The sequence below is a fragment of the Neoarius graeffei genome, chromosome 28 (assembly GCF_027579695.1).
Source record: "Neoarius graeffei isolate fNeoGra1 chromosome 28, fNeoGra1.pri, whole genome shotgun sequence".
Classification (NCBI taxonomy): Eukaryota; Metazoa; Chordata; class Actinopteri; order Siluriformes; family Ariidae; genus Neoarius; species Neoarius graeffei.
The window spans coordinates 51,106,706-51,129,399 of NC_083596.1; the positions used below are offsets into that span (position 1 = coordinate 51,106,706).

Here is a 22,694-nt window from a genome sequence, read left to right on the forward strand (position 1 = left end):
TACTCTCCTGATTTAAACCCCGCCTTCTGCTACTCTCCTGATTTAAACCCCCCCTTCTGCTACTCTCCTTATTTAAACCCCTCCTTCTGTTACTCTCCTGATTTAAACCCCACCTTCTGTTACTCTCCTGATTTAAACCCCGCCTTCTGCTACCCTCCTGATTTAAACCCCTCCTTCTGCTACTCTGCTGATTTAAACCCCTCCTTCTGCTACTCTCCTGATTTAAACCCCACCTTCTGTTACTCTCCTGATTTAAACCCCTCCTTCTGCTACTCTCCTGATTTAAACCCCGCCTTCTGTTTCCCTCCTGATTTAAACCCCTCCTTCTGCTACTCTCCTGATTTAAACCCCGCTTTCTGCTACTCTCCTTATTTAAACCCCCCCTTCTGCTACTCTGCTGATTTAAACCCCACCTTCTGTTACTCTCCTGATTTAAACCCCTCCTTCTGCTACTCTCCTGATTTAAACCCCGCCTTCTGCTACTCTCCTGATTTAAACCCCCCCTTCTGCTACTCTCCTTATTTAAACCCCTCCTTCTGTTACTCTCCTGATTTAAACCCCACCTTCTGTTACTCTCCTGATTTAAACCCCGCCTTCTGCTACCCTCCTGATTTAAACCCCTCCTTCTGCTACTCTGCTGATTTAAACCCCGCCTTCTGTTTCCCTCCTGATTTAAACCCACCCCACCTTCTGTTACTCTCTTGATTTAAACCTCACCTTCTGCTACCCTCCTGATTTAAACCCCACCTTCTGCTAGTCTGCTGATTTAATCCCCGCCTTCTGTTACTCTCCTGATTTAAACCCCACCTTCTATTTCTCTCCTGATTTAAACCCCACCTTCTGCTAGTCTGCTGATTTAATCCCCGCCTTCTGTTACTCTCCTGATTTAAACCCCACCCAGTATGGAGGAGGGCAGCCTACTTACCCACAGCCTGGGGTTAACAGCCCTTGGTCATGGATTCTTATACCCGCTACAGACCCTACTCAAGAGTCTATTAACTACCTGTGTCACATGGCTGGGCAGCGGCAACGCGCTAATGACGAGCCACTGGCAAAGCCGCAAGGACCCTATGGCTCCAACAAGCCCAAACGTGCCCGCAAAAATTGTATGAGGCAGATCAAATTAGCATCTTGGAATGTAAGAACTCTCTCAGATGCCACAACATCCAAGCGCCAAGCTCCTGAACGCAGATCTGCCTTAATATCAGCTGAGCTCAAACGTCTTAAATAGATCTTGCCTGCCTGAGTGAATGCCGTATCCCAGAGGAAGGGGAATTGATGGATGGCAGTTACACCTTCATACACTCTGGCAAAAGCTGTGACCAAGTAAAGCAAGGTGTTGCAATAGCATTAAAGAACCACTTGTGTCCACTAGTTATCAGCTGGAAGGGGATCAACTCCCGTATAATGAAGATGTGCATAAAGCTAGATAACACCTGCCACGCCACTGTCTTCAGTGTTTACGCCCCTACTTTCAAGAGACCCATTTAGGAAAGGACCCGTTTCTATGACCAGCTAACTGAAGTGCTTGCGTCTATTCCCAGAAACGATCGTCTTTTTCTTCTTGGTGATTTCAACGCTAGAGTTGGGTGTGACCACGAGACCTGGCCAAATGTCACCAGCCCTCATGGGCTTGGTCAGGAAAATGACCAGGGAATCATGTTCCTTGAACTATGTGCTCAGTTTGGACTCACCATCTCAAACACAATGTTCTCCCATCCTGACATTCACAAAGGCACATGGATGCATCCCAGATCAAAATGCTGGCACACGATCGATTATATTATTATTCACCAACACTTCAGGTCAGACCTTGTTGACTCCCATGTCCACCGCAGCGCAGACTGTTGGACTGACCACAGGCTCGTTTGCGTGTGGTTACAACTACGTTTTCACATACCATCCTGCAAAAAGAAATCTGAGCTAAGCTGCCTCGATGTAGCCCATTTAAAACTGCCCGAGTTAAGCAACCAACTGGAACAGAGGATCTCCGAAAACATCAAGGATCTCAACGTGGAATCACTAGATCAACAATGCAAGAGCCTCCATGAGGCTCTCTATGTTTCCACCAGAGAAACAGTTGGTTTTGCCAAGATGAAACACCGAGATTGGTTCGATGAGAATAACACCTTTATCACCAGCTTTCTCAAGCAGAAACAACTAGCTTACCAACAGGTCCTCCACAATGACACCCCAGAGAGTCACCAATGCTACAGAGCAGCAAGGAACTCCTGCCAAAGAGAGTTGCACCGCCTGCAAAATCAATGGTGGCTAGACCAAACCTGCGAAATTGAAGCACTTGCCGAAAGACAAGATTCCAAAGGCTTTTTTAAAGCGGTGAAACTGATCTCTCAAAGACGCTTGCCAGGCCTCACTCCTACTGACGACTCTGAAGGCAACAGGCTCACTGAAAATGAGGACATACTAGAATGCAGGCAAAAACACTTTTCTACTTTGTTAAACCAGCCAAGCACAGTAAACATGGCAGTCCTTGATGACATTCTGCAGGAGGAAGAGCAGGCTGAGATTGCTGTACCACCTACTGAGGCTGAAATCGAGAAGGCCTTGAAACAACTTGCCAATGATAAAGCTCCTGGACCAGATGGTATACCTCCTGAAGTGCTCAAGGCTGGCGGACGTCCTCTATTGACCCAGCTTCATAAGCTCCTTCTGAGTATTTAGCAAGAAGAAAGGGTGCCACAGGAATTCAAAGACGGCATCATTGTTACTCTGTTCAAAAAGAACTGCTGCTTCATATGTGGCAATTACAGGGGGATTACTCTGCTCTCCATCATAGGAAAACTCTACACCAAAGTCATTCTCAACCAGATATGGCTATGCGTTGAAAAACACTATCCAGAGGCACAGTGCAACTTCAGAGCTGGTAGGTCTACCAACGACATGATGTTCGCCATGAGACAGCTTATTGAGGAGTGCCACGAGCAACACCAGGAGCTCCACGTAATATTCGTAGATCTTGTGAAAGCCTTCGATTCCGTCAACAGGCCTCTCATGTGGAACCTTCTGCTCAAGATTGGGATACCACCAAAGACTGTGAACATCATCAAGAGCTTCCATGAGGGTATGCAAGCCAAAATATCTGTTGCAGGAGAGCTTTCCAAGGAATTCGTAGTTTCATGGCACCGGCCCTATTCATTCTCTTTTTTTCTTACATGTTGAGAAAGGCACACCAGTCAATGCCCGACTTTGGCATCAACATCCGCCACAAACAAGACGGCAAGCTATTTAACCTTCGTAGATGAAAGATCAAGTCTGCAAAAGTAACACAGCTGAGCGATTTTCTCTATGCTGATGATGCAGTGCTTGGTACCAACAACCACAGGTGACTGCAAGATGGTATAAATGTGCTCAATAAGACTTGCAAAGACTTTGGGCTGACAATCAGCAAGCCAAAAACCGAAGTCATGCATGTTAACTGTCTAGATCCACCTGCTACCACCATTGATGACTTTACACTAAAGAAAGCACACAAATTCACCTATCTTGGTGGCGATCTGACCGATGACGTAAATCTCGAGCCTGAGATAAAAAAGAGGATCAGCAGAGCAGCTGGCTCCTTCTGCTCACTGGCAGCTAGTTGGTTTGATAGGAAAGGGATATCAATAAGCACCAAACTTGCAGTCTACAAGGCTATTATACCACCAACACTACTCTATGGAAGTGAGACATGGCCCACACTAGCTCGCCAGGTCCACTTGCTAGAATGTTTTCATCAACGTTCACTGCACCGCATCCTCAAGATGAGATGGTGGCAGCACATCACAAACGCAGAAGTGCTAAGGAGGGCCAATTGTAACACCATCGAGGCAATCATCAGGTCAAACCGACTGCTTTGGCTTGGTCATGTCTGCCGGATGAATAGTAACAGGATCCCTAAAGAGCTTTTCTTGGAGAGAACTAGCCGAAGGTAAAAGATCTAGAGGAAGACTGAAGAAGTGATGGAAAGATTGCGCAAAGGACGATCTGAGACTTTGCGGCTTCCCGGACAATTGGCATGATCTGACAGCTGATCGTGACACATGGCGGTGCAAAATAAGATGTGGAAGGGCTTTGGTTGATGCCAGGCTTCTGGAAAGAGCGGCGGCTAGACGCACTCGTTGAAAGAGATAGTCTGATGAATCTGGGATCTCCAATTGTCGCTTGCGACATGGATCACAATGGAATCTGCTACTCTGCTGATTTAAACCCCGTCTTCTGTTTCCCTCCTGATTTAAACCCCGCCTTCTGTTACTGTCCTGATTTAAGCCCGCCTTCTACTACTCTCCTGCTTTAAACCCCACCTTCTGTTACTGTTCTGGTTTAAACCCCGCCTTCTGTTACTGTCCTGGTTTAAGCCCCGCCTTCTGCTACTCTCCTGGTTTAAGCCCCGCCTTTCTGCTACTCTCCTGATTTAAACCCCACCTTTTGCTACTCTCCTGATTTAAACCCCGCCTTCCGCTACTCTCCTGATTTAAACCCCACCTTCTGCTACTCTCCTGATTTAAACCCCACCTTCTGCTACTCTCCTGATTTAAACCCCGCCTTCCGCTACTCTCCTGATTTACACCCCGCCTTCCGCTACTCTCCTGATTTAAACCCCACCTTCTGCTACTCTCCTGATTTAAGCCCTGCCTTCTGCTACTCTCCTGATTTAAACCCCGCCTTCTGCTACTGTCATGATTTCCAAAGAAGAACTGTCATGATTTAACCCCACCTTCTGTTACTCTCTTGATTTAAGCCCCGCCTTCTGCTACTCTCCTGATTTAAACCCCGCCTTCTGCTACTCTGCTGATTTAAACCCCACCTTCTGCTACCCTCCTGATTTAAACCCCGCCTTCTGCTACCCTCCTGATTTAAACCCCACCTTCTGTTACCGTTCTGGTTTAAACCCTGCCTTCTGTTACCGTCCTGGTTTAAGCCCCGCCTTCTGCTACTCTCCTGATTTAAACCCCGCCTTCTGCTACTGTCATGATTTCCAAAGAAGAACTGTCATGATTTAACCCCACCTTCTGTTACTCTCTTGATTTAAGCCCCGCCTTCTGCTACTCTCCTGATTTAAACCCCGCCTTCTGCTACTCTGCTGATTTAAACCCCGTCTTCTGCTACCCTCCTGATTTAAACCCCGCCTTCTGCTACCCTCCTGATTTAAACCCCACCTTCTGTTACCGTTCTGGTTTAAACCCTGCCTTCTGTTACCGTCCTGGTTTAAGCCCCGCCTTCTGCTACTCTCCTGATTTAAGCCCCGCCTTCTGCTACTCTCCTGATTTAAACCCCTCCCTCTGCTACTGTCATGATTTCAAAAGAAGAAGAACTGTCATGGGCGGCACGGTGGTGTAGTGGTTAGCGCTGTCGCCTCACAGCAAGAAGGTCCTGGGTTCGAGCCCCATGGCCGGCGAGGGCCTTTCTGTGCGGAGTTTGCATGTTCTCCCCGTGTCCGCGTGGGTTTCCTCCGGGTGCTCCGGTTTCCCCCACAGTCCAAAGACATGCAGGTTAGGTTAACTGGTGACTCTAAATTGAGCGTAGGTGTGAATGTGAGTGGTTGTCTGTGTCTATGTGTTAGCCCTGTGATGACCTGGCGACTTGTCCAGGGTGAACCCCGCCTTTCACCCGTAGTCAGCTGGGATAGGATCCAGCTCGCCTGCGACCCTGTAGAACAGGATAAAGCGGCTAGAGATAATGAGATGAGAAGAACTGTCATGATTTAACCCCACCTTCTGTTACTCTCTTGATTTAAGCCCCGCCTTCTGCTACTGTCCTGATTTAAGCCCTGCCTTCTGCTACTCTCCTGATTTAAACCCCGCCCTTCTGCTACTGTCATGATTTCCAAAGAAGAACTGTCATGATTTAACCCCACCTTCTGTTACTCTCTTGATTTAAGCCCCGCCTTCTGCTACTCTCCTGATTTAAACCCCGCCTTCTGCTACTCTCCTGATTTAAACCCCGCCTTCTGCTACCCTCCTGATTTAAACCCCGCCTTCTGCTACCCTCCTGATTTAAACCCCGCCTTCTGCTACCCTCCTGGTTTAAACCCTGCCTTCTGTTACCGTCCTGGTTTAAGCCCCGCCTTCTGCTAGCCTCCTGATTTAAACCCCGCCTTCTGCTACCCTCCTGATTTAAACCCCGCCTTCTGTTACCGTCCTGGTTTAAACCCCGCCTTCTGCTACTCTCCTGATTTAAACCCCGCCTTCTGCTACTCTCCTGATTTTAACTCCGCCTTCTCCTACTCTGCTGATTTAAACCCGCCTTCTGCTACTCTCCTGATTTAAACCCCGCCTTCTGCTACCCTCCTGATTTAAACCCCGCCTTCTGCTACCCTCCTGGTTTAAACCCTGCCTTCTGTTACCGTCCTGGTTTAAGCCCCGCCTTCTGCTAGCCTCCTGATTTAAACCCCGCCTTCTGCTACCCTCCTGATTTAAACCCCGCCTTCTGTTACCGTCCTGGTTTAAGCCCCGCCTTCTGCTAGCCTCCTGATTTAAACCCCGCCTTCTGCTACCCTCCTGATTTAAACCCCGCCTTCTGTTACCGTCCTGGTTTAAACCCCGCCTTCTGCTACTCTCCTGATTTAAACCCTGCCTTCTGCTACTCTCCTGATTTTAACTCCGCCTTCTCCTACTCTGCTGATTTAAACCCCGCCTTCTCCTACTCTGCTGATTTAAACCCCGCCTTCTGCTACTCTCCTGATTTAAACCCCGCCTTCTGCTACTCTCCTGATTTAAACCCCACCTTCTGCTACTCTCCTGATTTTAACTCCACCTTCTCCTACTCTGCTGATTTAAACCCCGCCTTCTGTTACTCTCCTGATTTAAACCCCGCCTTCCGTTTCCCTCCTGATTTAAACCCCGCCTTCTGTTAGTTTGTCTCGTGTTTGTTTTTATTCTCCATGCTGATGCTCATCGTGTTCCTCACGGCTACTGTGGTGTTTGTTTTCATGCCTGGAGTTTTTGTTCCTTTGACTGTCCTGTGGAAATAAAAGGTTTCTGCACTCGGATCTGTCTCCGCCCCTCAACCCCGAGAAATGTATTAATGTCAAAATCCTGAGAGACAGAGAGAGAGAGAGAAGGGGAGGGAAAGAGTGAGAGCGCAAACGAGCTTAATTTTTCAACCTTACGGTTTTATTTCCATTCACACACGACACCATTACAGCATAATAACAGAAGCTTTACGGTTCTGACTGAGTGGGAATGGAGCGATTGAAGAACCATTTTCTACAAATGTACACTGATATTTCAGAACCCTTTATACTTCTTTGGTTGTATCCACGAGGGAACTCCTAAATCTTCTCTGTAGAACCCTGCAATGTCTCCTGAGCAGATTTAAGTTCCTTTTTTTGGAAGTGCAGAACCCTGAAATATCCAAGAACCCGTGGAGAACGCAAACACACCAGACACAGTGTTAATTTGTTTGAAAATTTAATTTCAAAAATTGGTGTGTGTGGGTGTGTTAGAAGAGTTTTAGCCCAGCTTTGAGCTTGGTGAGGTCACTGTGAGTCCATAGGGGTCCATCTGCTCCGGTTCTGCTCTGAAGTGGCACACTACACACGCACACACAAACCATTTCTTACCATACAACACACACAAAAAACCTACTACACATCACAACACAATGCACACATGACCTCTCACCTCAGGCTGCTGTAGTGACCTTTGACCTGCTGGTCAAACACAGTCAGTGTTGAGTACGTCTCCACCATCAGACACGACGGATCATCTGTCTGACCCGGAACCTTCCCCAGAGGGTGCTGCTTCCAGGGAACCTTATCTGTAGAGACACACACGGGTCAGAGGTGGGCTGCATCCCAAACGCTTCAGTGTTCAGTCAGGGAACAAAATTTTTTAATGCTGCATTTTACCATTTTGTGTCATTTTTTTTTTAAAAAGACCGAATTAAGATATTTTTCTTGACTGTTTTATAAGGAAATAGAACAGTGTTTAATACAGGTGCGTTGTCTACCTGTACACACACTCCAGGCTGACCCTCGTAATGCTGCGTTTCTTTCCTGCACCGTTTCTGCACTCAGCTGCTCCTGTATTTCCTGTGTGGGCGGAGCCTTGGCTAATTCTGTGGGTTCATCAGGTAACTGGGTGTGTTTGTTTTGCATGGCCCCGCCCACACACTCCTGCAGGCTCTCAACTGTGTAGACAGGGTGGGAGGAGTCTGGGTTGCCAGGTTCACAGTTGCCAAGGTGACTCTGTGTGTAGATGGTGCAGAGGCGGAGCAAGTTGCGCTGCGTGTCCAGGGGGAGGGGCTTATCCATGTCCGTTAAAATCCTGGGAGAACAGAAACACATGAACACAAAACAATGACGTGTGTGTCTGCCAGTGTTCTATAAAGACTGTGTGTGTGTGTGTGTGTGTGTGTGTGTGTGTGTACACACTGTTGAAGCAGGAACGGTGTAGCAGCACATGGTGTTTTCACACACACTGATATGAGCTTCTGCCATTGGAGAGACACTCTGTTAATGAACAACCGCTCCTTCATCATCCTCATCCTCCTGAAGGCCTTCGACTCATCTGCGTTTTACACACACACACACACCTTTTAAAAACACACACATGCACTTAAAAACACAAACTCATACACACACTAATACAGTCCTCTCACACACACACGTACTCCTGCAGTTGCAGTGGAGAATCTCAGAGATCCAGGCTGCAGCGTAATAAACCCTGTGATTGGTCGGCTCGTTAGTGAGCTCAGCAAACAGCTTCTCCAGCAGCTGATTAATAAATGAGTTTGAGTTGAGGATCTTCAGCAGTGGCAACCAGAAGCGAAGGAACTCCGCAGGAACACACGGGGCTAACACGTCCAACAGCTCCTCTGATTTTTTTTTTTTGGGGGGGGGAGAAGAGATATTTTCATAAGCTTTGCAATTAAGAGTTTGAGAGTGTGAGTGAGTGAGTGAGTGAGTGAGTGAGTGAGTACCTGATGGGTCGATGTTGAGGGATTCCAACTGATCCATTGTTGGGATCAGAAACCCGTCCTGCACTAACGTGTTGATCAATGCATCACTAACACACACACACACACACACACACACACACACACACACACACACACACACAGTAAGTGAATATATAGTGGACATAAAAGTCTACACACCCCGTTAAAATGATCAGTTTTTCTGATGTAAAAAAACAAGACCACAATAAATAATTTCAAAACTTTTCCCACCTTTAATGTGACCTATAACCTGTACAATTCAATTGAAAAACAAACAAATCTGTCAGGGGGAAAAACATAAAAAAAAAAAATTGTACAATAAGCTGGTTGCATAAGTGTACACACCCTTAAACTGATACTTTATTGAAGCACCTTTTGATTTAATTACAGCATTCAGTCTTTTTGGGTTCACACCTGCCATCAATTAAAATGACTCTGATTAACCCCAAATAAAGTTCAGACATTTCCTCAGTCGCATCCTCCAGCAAAAGCCAGGGTTCACCGAGAGCTTACAAAGCGTCAACGGGATCTCATTGTTGAAAGGTATCAGTCAGGAGAAGGGGATAAAAACATTTCCATGCCATTAGATATACCATGGAGCACAGTGAAGACCGTCATCAAGAAGTGGAGAAAATATGTGAACTTTTTGGCCACAATTCCAAAAGGTATGTTTGGCGCAAAAACACCACTGCACATCACCAAAAGAACCCCATACCCACGGTGAAGCATGGTGGTGGCAGCATCATGTTTTGGGGTTGTTATTCTTCAGCTGGAACAGGGGCTTTAGTCAAGGTGGAGGGAATTATCAACAGTTCTAAATACCAGTCAATTTTGGCCCAAAACCTTCAGGTGTCTGCTTGAAAGCTGAAGATGAATGTCATTTTTCAGCATGACAATGACCCCAAGCATACATCAAAATCAACAAAAGAATGGCTTCACCAGCAGAAAATTAAAAGTTTTGGAACGGCCCAGCCAGAGCCCAGACCTAAATCCAATTAAAAATCTGTGGGGTGACCTGAGCACAAGAGATGCCCTCGCCATCTGACCGATATGGAGCACTTTCGCAAGGAAGAGTCGACAAATATTGCCAAGTCTAGATGTGGCAGGCTGATAGACTCCGACCCAAAAATCTGAACGCTGTAATTTAATCAAAAGGTGCTTCAACAAAATATTAGTTTAATGGTGCGCACACTTATGCAACCAGCTTATTGTATGGTTTTTCCCCCTGACAGATTTGTTTGTTTTTCAATTGAATTGCACAGGTTATAGGTCACATTAAAGGTGGGAAAAGTTTTGAAATTATTTAAAACGTGATCTTTTTTTTTAACATCAGAAAAAGCGATCATTTTAACAGGGTGTGTACACTTTTTACATGGGTGCAAGTATAAAATTTTCAAAACCTGAAAAGTCTGACAAGGTCAGCCGTGCATGGCGCAGCCACGCAGGGGGTTACAAAGGGAGGTGAGCCCCCCTTAGGGCTCGAAAAAAATTTTTTAATTACAAGTTAAAATGGTTGTCTCTCATGCAAACATTTATGATATTAATAGTTATATGATTTGCATATTCACATCAAATGTTTTCATCTAAAATAATATTTCAAGTACAAGGCTTGATATTTCAAAACATCTAGCAACTACTAATTTAAATGTTGAAACAACCATTTTTAATATGCTTTTGCTGTGATACCTTTTTTACAATATACACAGGAATAGTGGTGTTGATTTGGTCAAACAACGTGCTACGTGCGTGAAACATGATCTCACACATGTAGAACACCGTGAAACAACGGGCTAGTCAGGACCGCTCATCGGTGAGCGGCGTATAAATTGAATGAGGTTTGTGGCGAAGACGAGATGAAAAGATTTGTCTCGTGCAGAGACTGTACCGCGGTAACCCGGTAATACGCTCAGAGTAGAGTCAATGATTTTCCGTTTCAAAATCTGCCTTTTTCCGTTTTGGACAATGAAAAATTCCGTTTCAATTCCGTTTCACAATTTCAGTTCAAAATTGTTCTGTTTGGCTCCAATTTAGTAATTCTGGCTGGCATAATTTTACTTGGGTTTCAAAGTATTGCATTTCTAGACACAAATGGTCCTTTGCATGATGAAGTCATTCATGAAAAAAAATAATAATAAAACAATTACACTGACAAAGCTGATAAATTGCATTAATAAAACAAATTAAAGTGGAATCACAGATTGAGACAACTCAAAATATTTTACTTGACCTACTGATAGATAAATCAAGAAACTAGGATCACCGTTAACTAAAAACCTCTCATATAGAATATATGCAATATAACAGCATAGATACTCAACAAAAATAAAAACTTTACACTCGTTTCAAAGTCAATAATTTGAACATTTTGGAAAATAGGTTTGAAATAACGATTGTATTCAATTATCTTTTCATTAAAGATGCTATAGCATACAGATCATGTTTGTCATGGAATTGGTTCCACCGGAAATGCGACGACAATGTCTATGATCAAAAACTGCGAGTCACAACTTAATGAAATCATGTCAATATCGGGTGTGTCCTCCATGGGCGTTCACAACTGCGATACAACGTCTCCTCATGGATTGGATGATGCGTCTGAACACAGCTTGGGGAATGCGCCGCCATATTTGTACCGACATGGCACCAAGCTCCTGCAAGTTCTGTGGAGGGTTCCTTACGGTCGGCCGTGGTGCCAGTTTGATGGAGACGTGTCTGGAGATTATGGATGGTCTGTCGACTGCATCCCATAACCCTCGCAACGTCAGTGACGGATGTTCCCGTATTCAGCATGCCAATGGTACGTTCACGCTGAATGTTTGACAGTCGTGGCATTGCAAATTAACGAATAATTAACCATAAAACCTTGTTTTTCTGAGAGGACACTCTACTCTGCTACCGTGAGATCAATTGCACGTGTATCAATAGGTCACGTCACTTGTGTCACGTGGAAACGTGATTTTAGCGTGCAGTGCTCTCGCACGTGCTACGTAGGCCCGACCAGTAGAATGAATGTGTGACGTAATGCCCTTGACAATGCATTTAACCATAATCACAACAAGAACTCTTTCAAGAAAAGTTTCTAAACACTATTTGAAAAATAATGAGTGTCAAGTTTTTATTTTTGCTGAGTATATAATCTCAATATAATATTGAGAGTACTGACAAATTAATAGGGATAAATTAATATTCAGTAATACTTACTGAGCCTGTAATGACAATACTCATAACTGACTGTTTAAAATATTACTCTATATCCATCTTTTTTAGTCCACCACAAACTCATTAAACAATGTTTCCTAACAGAACACAGAACGCACTCTCAAACAGACGAGAATAGTTTAACTTTGATTGTAATGACAGTCCTGAATATTCCTTGCAGATCAATCATTGCGAGCTCTCAGAGTTCCTAGAAACGCTGCTCGATATCGCCATTATGATCGAGCATCATAAGTTGTTTAGTGTTGGTCTCCGTGAGACTGAATCTTCTGTCATTTAGAAGATGTTTATACATGAAAAAGGAGCGCGCAACGTCCACACTCGCCACTGGCAACCATATGGCGTCCTTGGCCACCAGAGCATTCGTTTCTTTTTCGCGGTCGCCATTCTGATTGCGACGCGGGGAGTGAATCTGTAAACAAGCAGCTCGTTGGCTGGCTGGGTGTGCCACAAGCCAATCACAATCACCGACAAAGCTGCCTTAACCGGAAGGGCATGTCTGCTTGGGCGTTAGCGGCAGTTACGCAGAAGCCTTCTGCGGCAGTTACACTTTGACATGCGAGCAATGTTTCACTATAAAAATTCCGTAATTTCCGTCCATTTTCCGCGATTGCGGAAAATCATTGGCCCTATGAGAGTGAGACAATGAGAGGGCCACCCCTATACACCCCCCCCCCCCCCAAAAAAAAGATCTTAACGGATTTACACTGTTTGGAAAAATGACTTTTTCAGAACTGAAAAAAATGGAGCTTCTGGCACATGCCGGAAAACTTGCACCCATGTTTTTATCTCCACTGTAACTTTCAATATCATAATTTTAGATCATGAGGGAAATAATGAACAGACACACACACACACACACACACACGACACCCCCTCCCCACACACCTGGCCTCGGAGTTGAGCTGCTGTATCTGTGCGAGGATCCAGCTGAGATCTGCGCTGGTGTTGAGCCATGAACTTGCCCCGCGATCTGCCCCTCGCTTTAACAAATCCTCAAACACCTGCAAACATCATCACAGCTGTTCTTCACACCGTTATTATTAATAATATGCTTATTAACCTCTCAAATGTCTGCAAATATCAGATGCTGTTAATAACTCATCAATAATGCATTAGTTACCAAATACAAATGATCTATTAAAGTCACAATTACTAACGTTTAACTTCACACAAACACTACAGCTATTAATAAGTGTAATAACATGTGTAGTAACTTATCACACTGTGTGAAGCACTATTATAATTAGTTATTATTCGTAACCATGTTCATAAAATATTTAACATCTCACACCTACAGATCGTACAGATACTGACCAACATTAACACATCACCTTTGGGATTTTATTACATTTATCATCATTAGAGTTATTAAGAACATGTTTATTAACTTCTCATAAACCTGGAGATGTCATCATGGGTATTAATAATAACTGCAACATTAAACACGAGCTCACTTTACAGAACGATACGTTTATTCACAATACTCTTACGATGATGTATGGTGATGAGGTGAATGGAGCTCAGAGGTAATGGAAACGAATGACCAGCAGGTTCTCCCCGTTCTCTCCACATGTACTGAACAGATGTCAGGTTTTTATTACTGACGTATTTATTTGATTAAATATTTATGGAGAGTCATGACGTCTTATTTTATTTCCAGAAAACAAGCAAAGAACAAAGGTGCAAACTTCATGCATTGAACATTCAGTCCTGATGTTTCTGTCCTCGGAAGAACGAGTGTGTGACTCACACACACACACACACACACTGACTGACTCACGCTTAACAAATGAACCTCATGAACCAGAATAAATGAATAAACTCTCTACCTGATTACACAATCAGAATCAGTGCACATTTACACACGAAGATAATAAAACATCTCACAGAGGACATTTGGGACACAACCAAACGTGTGCAGTCCTCTTGGCATTTCAACAAATTAAATTTGACTTAGGATTTTTTCCCCCCCCAAACAAAAGGTCAGGCAGAGCGCAGTCACACAGCTCTGCGTGTGTTCATCGTTTTATAGTTATAAAGGATTTTAAGGTTTTAATAATGAAGCTGTATGAAGTTTTATTTATTTATTTATTATGAATAAACACATTTCATTTTAAGTGACTGAAAATCTGATTTTTATGCATCACTGAGTTCAGCAGAAGTGTTTTAAATCAGCAGATTTATATGCTGCTGATCTATAACTGTACACACACACACACACACACACACACACACACAGCCCCCTCTAGTGGTGAGACAGAGAACTGTAGTGCACACTCCAGGGACTGATCTGAAAGTGTCTCTCTCACTCCCTTCACCCTCACAGTGGAGGGAAATAATCAATCAATCTCAATCAACACTCAACCTTCTGTCTGCTTCTCATGATGTTATTGATCATGAAGAGGAGGACGTTCTGTCAGTCTTGTCCGTCTGATAGTCCAGTACTCCCAATTTATCCATCTGCCCGCTCTGTCCCGTCAATCCATCCATCCATCCACCCTTCCCATTTGTCCGAGCGTTCAGCTTTCCCATCCTGTTCCCCGTCTATCTGACTGCCCTTTCAACTTCAACTATCCAGCCATTTCCTCTCCGTCACACCGTCCCATCCGTCTCACTACACCATCATGGTACGTCTGTCCCTCCCATACAGTGGTGCTCGAAAGTTTGTGAACCCTTTAGAATTGTCTATATTTCTGCATAAATATGACCTAAAACATCATCAGATTTTCACACAAGTCCTAAAAGTAGATAAAGAGAACCCAGTTAAACAAATGAGACAAAAATATTATACTCTGTCATTTATTATACTCTGTCAGGTAGATGGTGTTGACATTGAAAGAGTTTCGAATCATAAATTTCTTGGGGTAATAATAGATGATAGAATTACATGGAAATCACATATAAAATACATACTAATTATACTATCAAGAAGCATATCTGTGTTGAGTAAAGCTAAGCACGTCCTGGACTATAATTCACTCTGCATTCTTTACTGTTCCCTGGTTTTACTGTACTTAAATGACTGCTCAGTGGTGTGGGGAAATACGTACAGTGGTGCTTAAAAGTTTGTGAACCCTTTAGAATTTTCTATATTTCTGCAAAAATATGGCATAAAACATCCTCAGATTTTCACACAAGTCCTAAAAGTAGATAAAGAGAACCCAGTTAAACAAATGAGACAAAAATATTATACTCCGTCATTTATTTATTGAGGAAAATGATCCAATATTACATATCTGTGAGTGGCAAAAGTATGTGAACCTCTAGGATTAGCAGTTAATTTGAAGGTGAAATTAGAGTCAGGTGTTTTCAATCAATGGGATGACAATCAGGTGTGAGTGGGCTCCCTGTTTTATTTAAAGAACAGGGATCTATCCAAGTCTGATCTTCACAACACATGTTTGTGGAAGTGTATCATGGCACGAACAAAGGAGATTTCTGAGGACCTCAGAAAAAGCGTTGTTGATGCTCATCAGGCTGGAAAAGGTTACAAAACCATCTCTAAAGAGTTTGGACTCCACCAATCCACAGTCAGACAGATTGTGTACAAATAGAGGAAATTTGAGACCATTGTTATCCTCCCCAGGAGTGGTCGACCAACAAAGATCACTCCAAGAGCAAGGTGTGTAATAGTCGGCAAGGTCACAAATGACCCCAGGGTAACTTCTAAGCAACTGAAGGCCTCTCTCACATTGGCTAATGTTAATGTTCATGAGTCCACCATCAGGAGAACACTGAACAACAAGGGTGTGAATGACAGGGTTGCAAGGAGAAAGCCACTGCTCTCCAAAAAGAACATTGCTGCTCGTCTGTAGTTTGCTAAAGATCAGGTGGACAAGCCAGAAGGCTATTGGAAAAATGTTTTGTGGACGGATGAGGCCAAAATAGAACTTTTTGGTTTAAATGAGAAGCGTTGTGTTTGGAGAAAGGAAGACATTGCATTCCAGCATAAGAACCTTATCCCATCTGTGAAACATGGTGGTGGTAGTATCATGGTTTGGGCCTGTTTTGCTGCATCTGGGCCAAGACGGCTTGCCATCATTGATGGAACAATGAATTCTGAATTATACCAGCGAATTCTAAAGGAAAATGTCAGGACATCTGTCCATGAACTGAATCTCAAGAGAAGGTGGGTCATGCAGCAAGACAACGACCCTAAGCACACAAGTCGTTCTACCAAAGAATGGTTAAAGAAGAATAAAGTGAATGTTTTGGAATGGCCAAGTCAAAGTCCTGACCTTAATCCAATGGAAATGTTGTGGAAGGACCTGAAGTGAGCAGTTCATGTGAGGAAACCCACCAACATCCCAGAGTTGAAGCTGTTCTGTACGGAGGAACGGGCTAAAATTCCTCCAAGCCGGTGTGCAGGACTGATCAACAGTTACCGCAAACGTTTAGTTGCAGTTATTGCTGCACAAGGGGGTCACACCAGATACTGAAAGCAAAGGGTCACATACTTTTGCCACTCACAGATATGTAATATTGGATCATTTTCCTCAATAAATAAATGACCAAGTGTAATATTTTTGTCTCATTTGTTTAACTGGGTTCTCTTTATCTACTTTTAGGACTTGTGTGAAAATCTGATGTTTTAGGTCATATTTATGCAGAAATATAGAAAATTCTAAAGGGTTCACAAACTTTCAAGCACCACTATACATCTGTCCCCGCTGCTCTGCCTACTTGTCTGCCCTTTTGACAGAATGATGAGGATGCAGCTCGTCTGCTCTGTGCTTCTGCAACCATCTCAGTCTTTGTGTCACTTTGTTGAGCAGATGAGAGCATCTTTCAAACGTTTGTGTGTGTGTGTGTGTGTGTTTACCTGGAACTGTTCTCGTTCGTAGGAGATAAGCAGCTCTCTCGCTCTCTCTGCACACAGAAATAAACATCAGAGGTTCCCAAGTGAACAATATCCGAGTCTCTCCTAATTACTGGTCAGTTTTTAATCCACTTCCTGTCTGCAGTCTGGACCAGTAATGTCTACACCCTCTCAAATTCATTCATTTCACGTTAACATTCACACAGTGTGTGTGTGTGTGGACTCACTGTGCCTCTGGATTTCTCTCTGTCTGTTCATCATTTCCTCCTCTTCCCTTCTCATCACCTCTTCTTCATCCTCCTCTTCCTCAGATGAAGAGCTCCAGTCTGAGAGGCTGCTGAGCTGCCGAGACCAGTACTGCTGCTGCAGCCAGTTTAACACAAACTCACACCCTGCAACACACACACACACACACACAAAAATATATCTGACAAATGTGTATAGTGAAGTAGATTTAACATATGTGCGCTCTCTGTGTGTGTGTGTGTGTGTGTGTGTGTGTGTGTGTCTGACCTTTGCGGCACCACTTGAGCGTGGGAAGTCTGCGGTGTGTGATATCGTGTCTCAGATTCACAATCCACTCTGGAATATTCATCTGTGTGAGAGAGAAACTGAATCAGAGTCATAACCTGAATCAGTCTGAAGCAGTCGTGAAGACTGTGATTCAGAATCAAATTGCTCAGATTGGGCCGAATGAATGAGAAGTGGAGTTTCTGATTCAGTTTTTTCATCAGATTCCCAGTCAGATTAGAATCAGAAGTGTTTGTGATTCAGACTTTGAGGCATATTCCCAATCAGATCCTGGCACACTCGGAATCACAAACGGAGTTTCCGATTCATGATTCGACTCAGATTCCCAGTTCGACTCAGTATTAGAATCACAACGGGAATCACTTTTATTGTTCAAAACAAAATTCAAAAAAATTCATATGGAGGTTTCCTCACATTGAAAAATTCACAACATAAAAAAAAAAAAAACATGAAATAAAGATAAAAGTCCAACAAACAGTGTGGATTTAATTTTAGCAGGTGATTTGTTCAAACTCCTGGGTTCCAGCTCCCAAAGTTCTAATTAATTATTTACATACAGATGGCAAATGTATTTAAATAAGGAGCATCACACACAGTTAACCACACATGTATGTTATATGAAAAGTGTGTGTGTGTGTGTGGGGGGGGGGGGGGTAATAACACACTCACAGTGCTGGCGAGGCGTCGCAGGGGTTTGGCCACTCGGCCGTGCTTTCGCTCCAATATGAGATTCACAAACCTGAACGCAAAATAATGACATAAATAAAATGGATGAAAGAGTAACGTGACAGGATTAGCACTGTGGAATACCGTGATTGGCTAACATGGTGGATCAATGTCACGGAATATCGTGATGGAATAATGAGACGGAATAACATGGTTTCATCACGTGATGGAATTGTGTGTCAGAATAATGTCATGGACTGTCGTAATACAGTAACGAATTGGAACTGCACGATGGAATAAAATAACATGTAGGAACTGCATACAACAGCAGGATGGAGCCAGATGTTTATCACTCTGTCTTACTGAAATAATTCTGGGAATTTTGGAATGTTGTGGAGAGCGCGTCACTGGATTATGACCACTGTGATGTGGATGTACAGTTAGTCCACACGTCTGAATGTTGTGTGACATCACTGTCATTTCAGGACAAAGAAAAAAAAAACCCACACGCACACACCTGGTGAGCGCCATGCCGTACAGCAGCACCAGATCATCTTGCTCCAGTTTCCCATTCCGGTCCAGAATTTGACAGCGCACCAGATTTGCCGTGCTCTCCACAGCAACCGGAGTACTGGGCCCAAACCTACACACACACACACACACACACAAGTGAATACCGCTGCATACAGAATGTATAATACTGATTTAGTTCCCTAGCTAGTAAATTACAGTCCACTAGTTAAGGACACTTGATTTTTCACTCCCCTGTGACCCAGCTGCACAATAACGCACCCTATACTGTAGTGCACTAATATATTTTTATATACACACACACACACACACACACAAAACTGATGACTACAACCCTATGCAGTGCACTACATGACCCTTAATATGCCCTGCACCCTCTTAGAGTGCACTACTCATGACATCATCTCTCTAATATTCTCTGCACCCAGTGCACTATATTACAGAAACAGCATGCGTTCATTTGTCCTGCACCCTGTGTAGTGCACTAGATGATGCTGATCTTTGGGGACAGGAGCCTCTGTGTGAGAGACTGTCTGTCTGTCTATGTGCGTCTGTCTGTCTGTCTGTGTGTGTGAGAGAGAGTGTGAGAGTGTGTGTGAGTGAGAGAGAGAGTGTGTGTGAGTGAGAGAGAGAGAGAGTGTGTGTGAGTGAGAGAGAGAGTGTGTGTGAGTGAGAGAGAGAGTGTGTGTGAGTGAGAGAGAGTGTGTGTGTGAGTGAGAGAGAGTGTGTGAGAGTGAGTGTGTGTGAGAGTGAGAGAGTGTGTGTGAGTTAGGGTTGGGCGGTATCCAAATTTTGATACCTTTAAACTGTCTCTGTGTTTTCCCGGGGTATACGGTATTACCGAGAAAAAAATAATATTTTGTTTCGGCCTACTGTGTAACGTGCGCCTATGCCTCAAATGTACTATTTAAAAGCAGCATAGCGAATTGTGTGCACTGTGGTATGGATTAAGCAGCAAAGCGAATTTTGTGCATTAAGTAGGGTTGCCACATCTGAGTTGTAAAAAACCGGGACACATCGGTCGGCGGCCGCGCCTGCGCGCACGTACGAGCGCGGGGGTTGAGGGCTGCGGACACGCACATCTACGATGCCTTATGCCTTATGTGAATGTTCACGTTTAAAAATAAAACAGTTCAACTGGTGCAGTTAGGCGTTTAGTTAAATTTAATTTTGTCTTCTTAACCCTTAAATGGGCACTACCACAAATATTATTACAAAAAATAAGTTCATATAGGAATGATCTTATTTGGACGCCAATTTTTTTTAAACAAATATTTAATAGTAGGCTAACAGCCCCCTGAAGAGTCTCTCCTCCCATTCCGTTTCCAAATCAAAATAATACAAATATAATCAATATAATTTCTCTCAGTCTGCTTCGTTGTTGTTTTAGCCTTTTCTCTGGAGAACTGAACTTTAAAAGTTAGACTACCGTATCATACCAAATAGCCCTAATCCTTTGTTTTAATCACAAGAGAGAGGTGCTGTGTTATTGGGACAACTGATTTATTCATTTCTCACGCCAGTGTTCAGGCATTCTTTTTTGATATATTTAATGATTTATTTAATGATTCATTTATTGATGAAATTGGCCCAGGCTTTAGAACCAGCCTTTATCAGAATCAGAACATAGGAAGTAGACAGCCAGCCTACTCGCGCACCGACCAAGGGAACTCTCACCTATTGTTTGGTATTACGGTATTCCAGTAGCTTTGATTTCGCGCGGCCGCCGTTGTATTGACCACGATCACCTAGCAACGGCGACTGGCTGCGTGCGCAAACATTCGGTGAGGCCACACAAGTAGCTGCCTACAATATGCCCGCTTACGTGAAAACTATTAATATGTTAAGTGGCTGCGAGAAACATTAATGATTTGTGTTTATTTCAATGGGGATAATGTGAGGAAGTAAAAAACCGGGACAAAACGTGTCCCGGGAAGGTTATTCCATTTTCCTGGACATTTTCCATTTTCCACAAAAAACCGGGACAATCCCGGAAAAACCTGGACGTGTGGCAACACTAGCATTAAGAGATATTTCAAAGCATCACGCAACTCTTCCTTCATCTTGAAAATAGCATTCAACTGTCGTTTACACATGTCTGCGTTGAAACGCCATTTGCAGCACTATTTCACCTACTCCATCAAAAAAAAGTACACGATGAGCAGGATCATACCCTTTCAAGCATGGGAAATAAGAAAAAGAATCAACCAACACCCAAGTCCGTTTAGACTGCGCGATAAACCATATTCTTCAGCGCAAATGAGGCGAACCTAATTCAAATGCGTGATAGCTGCACAAGGCAAAATCATATGGGCCCACGTCATGCCATGGCGGGGAAATTAATAATCAAATGGCCTTACCTTGCTTAAAACGTTGTCTTGATCACATAACTCCTTACAATTATTCCACTTAAATCCATACGGTTTAACACACCCAACAAAGATAGCAAGCGCATTGCTAATTCCCACCAGAAACCTAACAGTTTACGCTACGATGTTTTCTTCCGTTTCTTCAGTAGATGACATTTCAAACGTTTATTACCCACATCCCAAATGTCATACGTTATATTATTTTACCTTGTTGTTACTCATGTAACCTACTCAAAACACAACTCATTGGAGAGATCTCGTGGAAGTGGAGTACCCCAGGCTATGGTGTGCCTTAGGGGACATATTAGATTTTTCGTTTGGTTTGAAACCAAAATGCTGCCACACTGCCGATGTTGTATTTTTTTTTGCCACTAACTCGTTATCTTGACTTGCCATCTTTCAACCGCGGTCTTAGTCTCTTTTTTTTTTTTAGATAGGACAGTATAGAGAGACAGGAAATGAGCGGGGGAGAGAGAGACGGGATCGGGAAATAACCTCGGGTCGGAATCGAACCCGAGTCCCCGGATTTATGGTACGGTGCCTTAGCCATCTGAGCCATGACACCCCCGGTCTCAGTCTCTTGCGAAGCTTTCTGTCAGACTCCAAAATGTCACGCAGGGTTGCCATGGTAACGACATAAACAACCCTGCACGCGATGAGAACTTCTTTAGGAAATTGATAGAATTAGTGAAAATACGATCACACAGTTATTCGGGATGATCTTCAATTTATTATTTTATATTATGACCTCATGTACTCCATATTTATTTAGATATTATATATTTTTTTAAAATGACGGTAATGAGACCGATACCGTTGGTACTTTTGGATACCTCGGGATACCTTCTTACCGTAATACCGCCCAACCCTAGTGTGAGTGAGAGAGTGTGTGTGAGTGAGAGTGAGTGTGTGTGAGTGAGAGTGAGTGTGTGTGAGTGAGAGTGAGTGTGTGTGAGTGAGAGTGAGTGTGTGTGAGTGAGTGAGTGAGTGAGTGAGTGAGTGAGTGAGTGAGAGTGTGTGAGTGAGAGTGAGTGTGTGAGAGTGAGTGTGTGAGAGTGAGTGTGTGAGAGTGAGTGTGTGAGAGTGAGAGTGAGTGAGTGTGAGTGAGTGTGTGTGAGTGAGTGAGAGAGAGAGTGTGTGAGTGAAAGAGAGTGTGTGTGAGTGAGAGAGTGAGTGTGTGAGAGTGTGTGAGTGTGAGTGAGTGTGAGAGAGTGTGAGAGAGTGAGTGTGTGTGAGTGAGTGTGTGAGTGAGAGAGAGTGTGTGTGAGTGAGAGAGAGTGTGTGTGAGAGAGAGAGAGTGTGTGTGAGAGAGAGTGTGTGTGAGTGAGAGAGAGTGTGTGTGAGTGAGAGAGAGTGTGTGTGAGTGAGAGAGTGAGTGTGTGAGAGTGAGTGTGTGTGAGTGAGTGTGTGTGAGTGAGAGAGAGAGTGTGTGTGAGTGAGAGAGAGTGTGTGTGAGTGAGTGAGAGTGAGTGTGTGTGAGTGAGAGTGAGTGTGTGTGAGTGAGAGTGAGTGTGTGAGAGTGAGAGTGTGTGAGAGTGAGTGAGTGAGTGTGTGTGAGTGAGTGAGTGAGTGTGTGAGTGAGAGAGTGTGTGTGAGTGAGAGTGTGTGTGAGTGAGAGA

General features: G+C 43.8%; 1 protein-coding gene across 1 annotated transcript in view; it reads right to left on the reverse strand.

Moving 5' to 3' along the window:
* Nucleotides 1–7,392: 7,392 nt before the first annotated feature.
* Nucleotides 7,393–22,694, reverse strand: part of las1l (LAS1 like ribosome biogenesis factor) — an 18,148-nt gene continuing 2,846 nt past the window's right edge. The window contains exons 2-13 of the mRNA XM_060913257.1: nucleotides 18,693–18,818; nucleotides 18,179–18,248; nucleotides 17,492–17,573; nucleotides 17,206–17,370; nucleotides 16,982–17,028; nucleotides 13,045–13,160; nucleotides 8,923–9,008; nucleotides 8,614–8,817; nucleotides 8,375–8,510; nucleotides 7,951–8,267; nucleotides 7,623–7,758; nucleotides 7,393–7,531 (exon numbers count right to left, since the gene is read on the reverse strand). Coding sequence (XP_060769240.1) covers nucleotides 7,441–7,531; nucleotides 7,623–7,758; nucleotides 7,951–8,267; nucleotides 8,375–8,510; nucleotides 8,614–8,817; nucleotides 8,923–9,008; nucleotides 13,045–13,160; nucleotides 16,982–17,028; nucleotides 17,206–17,370; nucleotides 17,492–17,573; nucleotides 18,179–18,248; nucleotides 18,693–18,818 — 1,576 coding nt within the window. The 3' untranslated portion in view covers nucleotides 7,393–7,440. The remainder of the gene's footprint in view (nucleotides 7,532–7,622; nucleotides 7,759–7,950; nucleotides 8,268–8,374; nucleotides 8,511–8,613; nucleotides 8,818–8,922; nucleotides 9,009–13,044; nucleotides 13,161–16,981; nucleotides 17,029–17,205; nucleotides 17,371–17,491; nucleotides 17,574–18,178; nucleotides 18,249–18,692; nucleotides 18,819–22,694) is intronic.